Source organism: Rousettus aegyptiacus, unplaced genomic scaffold, assembly GCF_014176215.1.
Source record: "Rousettus aegyptiacus isolate mRouAeg1 unplaced genomic scaffold, mRouAeg1.p scaffold_m13_p_13, whole genome shotgun sequence".
NCBI classification, from domain to species: Eukaryota; Metazoa; Chordata; class Mammalia; order Chiroptera; family Pteropodidae; genus Rousettus; species Rousettus aegyptiacus.
This window is the reverse complement of record NW_023416288.1, coordinates 45,673,581-45,684,230: the sequence shown is the minus strand read 5'-3', so window position 1 is coordinate 45,684,230 and position 10,650 is coordinate 45,673,581. Positions and strand designations below refer to the sequence as shown.

Sequence of the window (10,650 nt, the reverse complement as noted above, 5' to 3'; positions counted from 1 at the left end):
CGCAGGAGCCGATCGCCCCCGCTTTACCCGTACCTGGCGTCACGGTGGACACGCCCCGCCACCTCTCCGGAGTCCCTGCCCCGTGGCCCGAGGGCCCCGGCACCCGGCCACCACGCCCCCCTCCGTCTTGGCTCTGGCCGGCCGGGGCCTGGCCCCTGGGTCGGGACCAGCAGAGCGGGACTCCGCGTGGAGAGCCAGCCGAGCAGCGACTCCAGGGACGTCTTACGCAGACCGCTCCGGGTGGCGGGCGCCGGCCCTGCGGCCTGCGGAGGAGACGCGTGTGGGGCTCACGGTGACACCCCCGCACTGCCCGCACCTCTCCGCGTCTCCGAGTTGCTGCCGCAGTGAGTCCCCGTTGAGGTGGACTGGACACGCCGTTCAACGGACGCCACCTTGTCCCGCCCCCGGCCGTGGGCCCAGTCGGCCTCTGCCCGTGTCCATGTCCCCCGAGCCCTGTGAGCAGCCCTGCGGACAGCTCGCTGGGCCTAGGTGGCCCTGGGCACGGACGACGAGACGAAGTGTGGCGTGTTTGGCGAATAGTGTTAAAATGACCTCGGTGGTCGTGAGGGCAAGAGAAGAAACTGCAGTGTGGCGAGGAACACAAAATGACATAAAACTGTTTTTTCACTTTCACGAAGGTGTTCCTGATGCTTCTGCAAGATTCCAAAAAGCAGCCTGACGCCGCCCCGGGTGCCGGGCGGGTGCCGCAGAGCCCCCCGACCCCGGAGCCGGCCGCCGGCCGAGGTGAGTGCACGGGGCCCCCTCACTCCTCTGCAGGAGGGAGGTGCCAGCCCCGCACTCAGGGCCGCGATCGAGGGTGGACAGACGGGGACCGAGGACGGAGACGGGGTGACGGGATGGCACGGGGACAGCTCAGGGTCCTCTCCTGCCCCGAGCCGAGCGACCGCGCGTTTGCGGGGCGATGGAATCCGCTCAGGAGTTCTGCTTTCCACGTGACGGGCGGAGACGCTTCGCTGTTCTCCGCCTGCGTGTGACGGGGCGTCTGTCCCTCAGCCCGTGCTGCCGGCCCTGCCCTGCTGCCTCCGGGCTCTGTGGCCACGTCCTCGAAGCCCTGTGGCAGCCGCCAGTGTGGAGCGGGGGGTGGGTCTAGGCGCTGTGGGGGGTCTAGGTGTCCTTGCCGCCTCCGCAGGGCTCTTCGCTCTCTGTCCACTCCCTGATTCCCGCGCATTCGCGCGTCTTGCGTGACCATCATGGCTCCGCTTCCATGGCTAACAGATGAGCGTCGGCTGAGCAGATCAGCACCTGGCCGTCCGCCACCTCAGCGTTTGTGGTCAGGAGCCCGGCACAGCCCGCCGGCTCCTGCGCTCAGGGCCCCACGGGGCTGGGACGGCGCCATCGGGCTGTTCTTCCTAGAGCCCTCTAGGGCCTCTCCCCGGACTCCTCTGCCTCCTCCTCCCCCTCCTCCCCTCCTCCCCTCCTCCCCCTCCTCCTCTCCGCCACCTCCTCCCCCCTCCCCGCTCCCCACCTCCTCCCCCTCCTCCCCCTCCTCCCCCCTCCCCCCCTCCCCCTCCTCCCCCTCCTCCCCTCCTCCGCTCCTCCCCTCCTCCCCCCTCCTCCCCTTCCTCCCCCTCCTCCCCCTCCTCCCCCTCCCCCCCTCCTCCCCTCCTCCCCTTCCTCCCGGCTCTCCCCAGTGATGCCTCTGTTCTCGATGCTGCTACAAACCACTCACCTTCCGAAGGGGCAGCTTCTCCAAAGGCATGCCCTCCCGGGGCTGTGGGCTCAGGCTCTGCCCTTAGTGGCACCTTTCAGTTTGGCTCCCGTGAGTCGGATCAGGGCCACGCGGGTCCTTCCGTCAGCTCACTTTTCCTGTGCGGCACTTCGTGTCGGGTTTTCTGGATGGCTTTAGAAGGAGCTGCCAGGGACGGCCACGGGCACGGCTGGCCGCTGCGCCCAGGGCGTCCTGCGGACGCGGGCCCGCGCTGTGGTCCGTGGGCGCCCACTCCAGGCCGTGCTCCCTGCCAGTTGGAGATTTCCATGGCGTCCCAGGACATCTGAGAGGGAGTTGGCAAGACAACCAGGGAGCGGGGACGCGGGACTCCACTCCGCCTCGCGACCCTCTCTCTGCGCCCCGAGCCCCCTGGAAGGAGGGGAGCCCTGGCCTGCCGAGCCGCGTGGGCTCAGGGGGCGGCCGATAGAGCTGGGGACACGTGGCCCCTCTTCAGAGCTGGGGATACGCGACCCCTCTCCGTCGGGGGGCCCTGGACTGGCAGGGCACGGGGGGTGGGGCTGGGGGTGCCATGGACCTGGCGGTGAGCGGGCCCCGGGGGGCATCGGCGGCCTGCTGTTCTTTTTGTTTGGGATTCGCTCTCACGTCGTGGGCTTCGCTGCAGCCGGGAAACGGAGACCCAGGTCCCTCCTGCTGCCACCACGAGATGAGGATCCGCCGTGCACCCCCATTCTTGCCACCGGCGTCACTGGACACCTCGCTGTCGAGAACATTCCGGAGAGTCCTTGTGCAGCGAGCCGTCATTCCTGCGCTCAGAGCTGCCCTCGGCTCACGTGTAGGTGGTGGTGGGCGTCGCAGAACCACGGGGCGCAGGGACCCTGAGTGACTCGGGCCGCGTCTTCCTGTCCCCGCAGATGGCGCGTCTGCTGAGCCGCCCCCGGCCCGGGGCGCCCGGCTGCTGCTGGGCCAGGTGTCCGCCCTCCTGGCCAGGAGGTTCTGCCGCTCGCGCCGGGCCTGGAAGGCCACCCTCGCCCACCTGCTGCTGCCCGTGCTCTTCGTGGCCTTGGCGATGGCCCTGTTCATGGTCCGGCCTTTGGCCGTCGACTTCCCTCCCCTCAAGCTGAGCCCCGGCCATTACGAGAGGCACGAAACTTACTTTTTCAGGTAAGATGCCTGTGAGAACGTCACGTGTGCGTGAGCGTCCGTGTCCGGCGTCGGCGTCGGGGGGGGGGGAGCCTCCCTCGCGTCCCCCAACTCCACTGAAGATGCGGTCCCCTCGGGCACGTCCACGGCTGCCGGAAGGTTTCGAACGTTGTGCGTTTTATGCCGTGGGAGAGATGGCGCCTTGGGGGAAATAGTTCTGGGGGTCGGGGTGCCACGGCGTTTGCATCCTGAGTCGACGCACAGTTACGGCTCAGCAGAAAGACAGGACGAATCGGGTGCGACGAGCTCGCCCGCCTTTTCCATTACAATCGTTTGTCTCCGAGAGGTCAGAGGTCAGGGGAGACCACGCCGGGAAACCAGATCCTCGGGCAGAGGCGCCGCCCTCGGCTCCAGGGTCATGCCCTGTCACGACCGGGCCAACGCACGGCGTGCGGGAGCCTCCCGCGCCTCCGCTGCCGTCCCGAGCCTGTGGCCTTCGCTCCGGGCGTTGGGTCCCGTGACGAGGCCGAAAAGAAGCCACGATTCAGACCCAGGGCGACATCGTCAGGGCCCCTGCGGGGACAGGAGGCGCGGCGAGGGGCCCGTGAGGGGGACTTGGAGCCTGACGCTGGGGGCGGCTTCCAACGGAGGAGCGGCCAAGGGCTGCCCTGTGGGGGGCGGTGCTGCCACGCAGCCCCCAGCCCCCCGGAAGGCGCAGGGGCCGGGCTGGGGGCGCGTGGGCTGGGATGAGGGTGCCACGGCCCAGAGCGCGTGGAGGGGTTTAACCACCGTTTCAAGGCCATACGAACGTCGGGTTGGTATGCTGGAGACCGCTGGGGGACGAGGACACCCCGAATCCCTTCGTAACCCCCCCCACGTGTAAGGACGCCAGCTGCCCGTCATATGGGCCTCGCTGCTGCCTTGGGTCGCGGGCACAGGGCCCGACGGCTCCGGCTTCCCCGCGTGTGGTGCCGATGGCGGATCAGAAAGCTGTCTGGGTGTCGGATTTCCGCTGCCCAGAACGAGGGCGTCGACCAGCAGAATCGGGCGGAGGCCGCGCCGAGGCGCCTGGCCCTTCCCGAGCCGGCGGACGCCGGCCCTGCAAGGGGAGTCGCTTCTGTCCGTTTGCCAGTGTCGCGCGCGTCTGCCCGAGAGGTCTGTGGTCGCCGTCGACGCGGACGCAACACAGCCTGCTGACAGCGCGTCGTTTCGGGGAGAAGCGTTTCTGAGGACGTCGACCCAAAAGCGTTTTGTAACTAACAGGATGTGAGATCTAGAAATAGTAGATCTGCATCCTTTCATAAACAGTAACACTCAGAATTTTAGTTGATCGAAATGAGCCCTACTCCCAATTACTCCAGTTTGGAGAGGCTCGAAGATCTTTTCCTCTACGTTTTCTCTAGTCGAGACTTTTCTTTCGATGGCTGTATGTTAATATGGGGCTCGTTCCCGCACCTCCCCCAAACCAGAAGTTGGCATCTCACCGCCGGTGGCGGCTCCAGGCGGGAGGCTCGTTGTGGGAGGCCTTGCTCCTTGCCGCGCCGCGGGAACCGCCAGCTGAGGCCTGAGGCGTGTGCTAGTGAACTGCGTGCTGGCATTCGGTGTGCGCATGGCCCGCGGGGGTCGGCGCCGGGGCCTCCGCCCGAGCAACAGCGTTCGCTCCCGTTCTTGGGGAGAAACGAGAATCCGTTAACAAACACGCCGACCAGACCGGGGCTTCCGCACTCGGAAAGTATCTGTGTCTGTTTTAATATGTTGACATCATGTGATATTACGTGGCCTTTAAATTTCACTTTTAAAAAGCATCCAGATGTGCCAAAGATGGTAATATTATAACATTAAGTGGAAAGATGAGAAAATAAAGCACCAAAGGCAAGGGTAGAAATGTGCCTTTCCGGTGGCAAAACTGCGCTTTTAAGATTCTTCTGGATCTCATCGCTGGTTTGGCTTTACCGTAAAACCGCGGCCGGTCAGCTGCATCTGAGCCGTGGGCACTGTGGGCCCGCCCCACCTGCCCGGGCTCCCTGCGGTCCAGTACGACCTGTGACCCGCGACCTGGGCCTGGCGAGCACCTGCCACGTCCACCTGACTTCCCATCTGTGCCCCACAGCGAGAGCGAGGACACGGGACTCGCCCGCGTGCTCCTGCGGAAGTTCGGAGACCAGGACGTGCTCTGTGCCGACCGTCACCCGGACCCGTGAGTACCAGACGCCCTTGGCCAGGGGGCGGCCCCGGGGAGGAGCCCCGCGGCCGGGGAGGGCCGCGGACGTCGGCCCTGGCGCGGGTCAGCGCGGAGCAGGGTCGTGGGGGCTGGAGCCAGAGCGCCCCAACGCGGACCACACGCCGGGCCGTTCCGCGCTTGGCGGACGTGCGGTCCGTGCCGTTGCGGAACTGTCGACGCGTAACGGGCAGTGTCCACCTCCTCTAATCAAACCCAGAGCTAGAAGGTTAAGTTACCGATTAAACACGAGATGCGTGTTGACCGTTGTTTGCTTTTCAGGAAAACTTACACATGTGAACATGTTGTCATTTTTTTTTTTAAACCGAAGGGACTTAAAAGTCAGTAACGTCGGTTTGGGGGTGAGTTACTTCGGATAGTTTTTCCTCCAGGATTGGATAAGGATAGCACAGAGGTGACCTTTCGTGACGCGTCGACAAAGCCCGTCTTTGTATAAACGCGCTCCCCACTGCTGTGCGTGACCCCGTTTCTCGAGGGTCAGATGAGGGCCACTCGGAACCACCGCGCGCTCCCCGGAGGGCGGGCCGGCGGGGGATGGGCGGCCCCCGGCCGGGGCCTGTGGCCCAGCAAACGTTAGTCCCCTCCCTCCTGTCCCGGTTTTCGAGGGAATAGGAATATGTATCATTACTAAAGCAACTTTCGGTTCACACTCATTAGTTTAAAAACCCGAAGTTCGAGGTCTTTAGGAAGAAAGCCGCGTGGGAGCTTGGGATAAAGAGGGTCGCACCTGGTGAATCCTGCCGCGCGGCCTTCCTCACGTGCAAGGTGCACGACTGTCCTTCCTCCACGTGTGACTGCGTCGCTGCGTCACGCAGGACCAGAGCGAGCACGGCTCTGCCTCTGTCGCCTGCTGCGCCGGGCCCGAGCGCGGCGGCCTCAGGGGTCGCCGGCCGGCCAGTCCCGGGGAGCCGGGCACCGCGGCTGCTGCCGCGGAGTCGAGTCGGGAGTTCCGTCGCCGTGTAAAGCACCGTCACTGGGCCGGCGGCTGGCGCTGTGCGGGCGGGGGTGAGCTCCCCTCTGTCTCAGGGGACACCGCCTGTCTGCGCGGGTCTCGATGGCCCGCCCCGCCTGGAGCGCAGGGGCCCCGCGGCCCGGAGGGTCACCCGGTCTCCCCTTTGCTTCCTCAGGACGAATTCCTCCTCCTGCTGGCGCGTGGGCCCCCCTCCTCGCCCGGGCGACCAGGGCTCCTGCGGCTGCTCGGTAGGTGTCGCGGTCTCGGTCTCGCTCTAAGTCTAAACCTCGAGTAACGAGGACTCGCTGGCTCCGTTCGTAACTCCTTCGCTTTGCAGACCTGGGGGGCGAGCTGCTTCTCAGCAAAGCTTCGTCGCGGGCAGTGGGCGTCTGCCCAGGGCGGGCTCAGTGAGTCCCACGGGGCCTCCTCGTTGCCCCTCTGTCGGTGGTGGGGAAGCCGGGCTGGCCCGGGGGGAGAGGCCGCAGAGGCCAGGGCAGGGCGGCCACAGTGCTCTGGCCACGTCACCGCTGCGTCCGAGCGCTGGATGCCGACGCGTGTGACGCGGCCCTCCCCCGGTCAGAGCGAGACGTCCGCGTGGGAACTGACCAGGATGTGCCTCAAGTCTGTCTGACAGGCGATTACAAAGGCCCAGCCCGCCAGCCGCCATCGCCTGGCTCGTGCGGCACCCGTAACTCACAGAAAAGAGGGGCTTCGTAACCGAGGCTCCGAGAGCAACCGGCCACATGGAGACCATGCGCACAGGGCCCCTTGCCTCTGGCCACGGGGACGTCCCCGTGCAGCGGCTTTAGAGAGCTTCCTTTCGGAGGGACTCCTCCGCCGCCTTCGCTGAGACCCAAGCCCTCACATCGGTGACAGCGACGCGCCGTGCGGGGCCCGTGGGCATGGCCGGCCAGGCCGCCCAGTGACGCGGCCGCCGTCGGTGCTTTGCAGAGGCCTGTGGTCTTTGGCTCAGGGTTTCGGATGCGGTGATTGTTTTTCTCCTTGTTTACTCACAAAACCTCTGATTCTTCACTCGGCATCTGGTCTGCCGCCCAATTTAATCCCGACACCGGTGCCTGTCATCACAGGCTCCCTCGGGTGCGCTGGTGGACCGCATGCCGACGGGGAGGGCTGGGTCTCTGTAGGGACGGTCTTTCGGGACGGTCTGTGGTGGCGCTTCTCAGCTCGCTGCCGGCCGCGTGGCCCGTGCGGTTTCGGTGACGCGTGGGCAGGAAGCGGCCTCACGCGCAGTCCCGTCCGTGGCCACGTTGGAGAAATGCCGGGCGAACGGGTGCTCGGCGGGTCTCAGCCGTAGCTTCCAAGATGCAGACCTGAGGTCAAGGCCGTGTCGGCAAAGCACTGCTGTAAACGGGTGTGGTTTCTCTCTCCCGAAACGTTGCAGACATGTCCAAACAGGAGTGCCGGGGTCCCCTACCTGGCCAACCGCCTGGGCCACACGCTGCTGAACCTCTCGGCCTTCCGCCTGCCCGAGTACTTGCTGGTGCCGAGTGAGAAGCCAAGGTGGGTTCCAGCTTGTGGCAGGACCACTTTGCAAATCCGATTGTTTCAGATGCGGGTGTTCTTAGACAGGTCAGTCTCACTGTGACCTTGGTGCTCCTGAACATCCCAAAGGAATGCCCTGGCCTCAGGGGACCCCTTACTGCGGGCCGCTGCTCTCCAGAGGTGCCCTGCCCCCGTGTGGGGGAGTAGGGGGGTATCGCACCGTGGGACGCGCTCGGGGAGCCAGGCGGCCAGCTGCCGTGCAGACTGAGAGGGCAGGTTCCCAGCACGAGGACACAGGGCCTGTGCCCGCCCCGTTTGCTCTGCAGCCCGTGCAGCTGCTACCCCAGCTCCTGCCCCTCGCGGGCCTTTTTGGGAAAGCTCTGTTTACCTGGACGTCCCTGAGCCTGAGGGGGGGGGGGCGGGGAAGGGGACGCGGGGGAGGGGTGGGAATCAGCGCTTCTCGTGGCTTTGAAGTGTTGTCACGGTCACCTCCCGCCAGTGTCCACAGCCCCCACGCACAGGCTTTGCCTCCGGGCAAAAGCGTCCCACGCCTGTGTGCAGTGCCGGGGCGCCCTGGCTCTCGCCCATCCCCCCGCAGAGCGAGGGCCGGCTGCCCCAGCCCGAGGGAGCCCGTGCCCCAGCACCGGCTCTGGGGGAGGGGAAAAGCTTTCGTCGCGAAGGCGACCCGCAGAGAGCCGGGAGGCAGGGTGCAGACCTGTCTCATCTCCCGGGGGCCTCAGCCCCATTTAAAGGTGGCGGGGGGCGGGGGGGTCGTGCGTATTCCGTAAAGCGACGAGGCCTGAGCGCACAGGCGCGAGGGGCCGCCACCTTCCACGTCACACGTCGACGTGGGGCGGGGGGAAGGCCAGTGTGTGGTCCCTGCTGGCTTGTGACCCAGTGACATGGCAGGGTCATTCTAGGGCGAATTCTTTCTCTCGTGTGCATGTTGGCTGCCCGTGTCATCGGGGCCTTGCTCTCTTCTGTCTGAAAAAGACAAGTGTCCTGTTAGGAACGTGACGGGGCCAGCGGAGGCCGGCCCGGGGTTACAGCTCCCCGCCACCCCCAACGTCTCGGAGTGAATCGGCGTCTGTGCTTTGTGCAGCCAGGAGTTCGTGTGCCCGGGACCTAGAGTAGCGCCTGGCACATCAGAGCCACTCGGTGTCCCCCAGCGAACGACCGAGTTGGGCGGGGCCGGGCGGGACAGTTCCTCGTGCCTTCGCCTCAGTTTCTGCCGAGGGCAGGGGCGGACGCTTCTCCCTGGACCTGCACGTGTTACATGTGCCTTTATTTCTAATGTCAAATATTTTTGGAAGCTTAATAGGTGCCGGGCACCACACAGCCCCCAGGATGTGGAGATAAAAGATACATTTCCCAACCCAGAGAAACTCACAGGGCTGCACGAAAGATAACTATCCAACAGGCCGTTTAAAGCCGTGTGCCATCCCACAAATCGTTGGGAATACAGGGCACGTGAGAACCCAAAATGGAAGGAAATGCACCCCAACTCGAGGGAACTGGGGTGTCTGCCAGAAGATTAGGGGAGCAGGAGTGGGGAGGATAAAACAGGCAAAACGGGGGGCGGTGCTAAGCAATTCGGAATAGCTGACCTGTAGGAGAAATGCCCACGGAGGGAATAATCGGGGTGCCGGTGACCCCGTCCCCCATCCGGTGCCCGCCCCTCGTTTCGTAACAGGACTGTGAGTTCTGAGCCACACGTGCTGTCACGAGAAAGCTTAGCCGGGCCCTCGCAAGCGGCGCCCTGCCCAGGGCCCCCTGGGGGCCAGGCCTCTGTCACCGCGTGTGTCCCGGGGGCAGCGGAGACAGCGCCCCCGCTCGGGAGCGCGCACCCCGCGTGCTGCTGACGCCGCACTTCGTTGTCAGGCTTGGAGGCTGGTCCTTCGGCGAGCGGCTCCCGGATGCGGCTCCAGGTGCGAATTCGAGTTCGTCAGGCCCGAGGCCGCTGGCCAAGGTAACAGTTTGCTCTTCAATTTTCTTTCTGTCGAGGGCTGGCTGGGGAGTGGGGGGGTGAGAGAATTGGGGAGTGGGAAGGTGGGGGAGTGGGGGCTGAGGGTGGGAGAGTCGGGGGCACTCTCCCAGCATGCTGTGGCCCAGAGCCCCCGCGGGAGGCGGGAACTCCGCGGGGCCCTTCGGGGGCCTGGGTTTCGGCACTGGCGTCCGCGGCCGGGCATCTCTGTTGCCTCTGACGCTCCCCTCGGCCCCAGGAGATCGGGGCGGGGCTTCGGCAGGGCGGGGCTTCGGCTGGGGCGGGGCTTCGGCTGGGGCGGGGCTTCGGCTGGGGCGGGGCGGGACTGAAGGACAAGCGTTTACGGCCAGGGGACCAACCGGAGGTGCGAAGTCACTCAGGGGCGGTTCCGGGGAGAGGTGTCAGCGCAGCCCTGACCAGGCAGGGACCCGGGGCCCTGAGCGTCAGTCCAGCAGCGCGGCCAGTGTGGGTTCCAATGCTGATGGAGAAACTGGGAGGAGCAGCCCGTGGGCGCGTCGTGTCTGCTCCGAAACCTCCCTGTGACTGATGAAATCAGGTGGGTCTGTGACCCGCGTGAGCCCCGCGAGGTAGGCAGTCTCCCCGCTTGGTGCTGGGGACGTCCATGTCCCTGGAAGCCAGGAAACGCTCGCCAGGATCAGGCCGCGTGCATGCCCGCGGTTCGCGCCGTGGAATAAAGCAGGCATTTCCCAGTGTCGTCCCTGAAGGGCGTTTTAGCAGCGGCGTGCACAGCGTAATCCCCACGAAGAGTTTAAGTCGCCGTCAGCCGAGGCTGCTAAAACCTCTCTTCCTTTGCTGGCATTGCAAGCGAGGAGGTTTATAGCTCGATATGAAAACATCAAGATTCATAGCTTGATAGAAAAGTCACCAAAATGCACCTGCTGGCTTTCCGAGCGTGTGCCGGGGCCGTCACTAGAACGTGCCCAGTTCGTGGAAGGACTTTGTGCCTTTCCTCTGAGGATGGTCCAGCCTTTCACTCTGCCCTGATCCCAGACCTCGCTCACTGCGACGGCCGTGCCTGTGCTTGCCGATGTCTGGGGGTCCTGGGCCCAGTGGCGGGGCCCCCCGCCCTCTGCTTCCATGATGTGTTGGCAGAGAACGGCAGTGTCTCAGAGACTCACACT

At 65.4% G+C, this 10,650-nt stretch overlaps 1 protein-coding gene across 1 annotated transcript in view; it reads left to right on the top strand.

The window, feature by feature from the left end:
- The window catches only part of ABCA13 (ATP binding cassette subfamily A member 13), a 93,138-nt gene that overhangs the window by 58,384 nt on the left and 24,104 nt on the right, over positions 1–10,650 (top strand). Inside the window, exons 35-40 of the mRNA XM_036230216.1 lie at positions 639–744; positions 2,602–2,851; positions 4,941–5,027; positions 6,197–6,269; positions 7,424–7,542; positions 9,406–9,493. Coding sequence (XP_036086109.1) covers positions 639–744; positions 2,602–2,851; positions 4,941–5,027; positions 6,197–6,269; positions 7,424–7,542; positions 9,406–9,493 — 723 coding nt within the window. The remainder of the gene's footprint in view (positions 1–638; positions 745–2,601; positions 2,852–4,940; positions 5,028–6,196; positions 6,270–7,423; positions 7,543–9,405; positions 9,494–10,650) is intronic.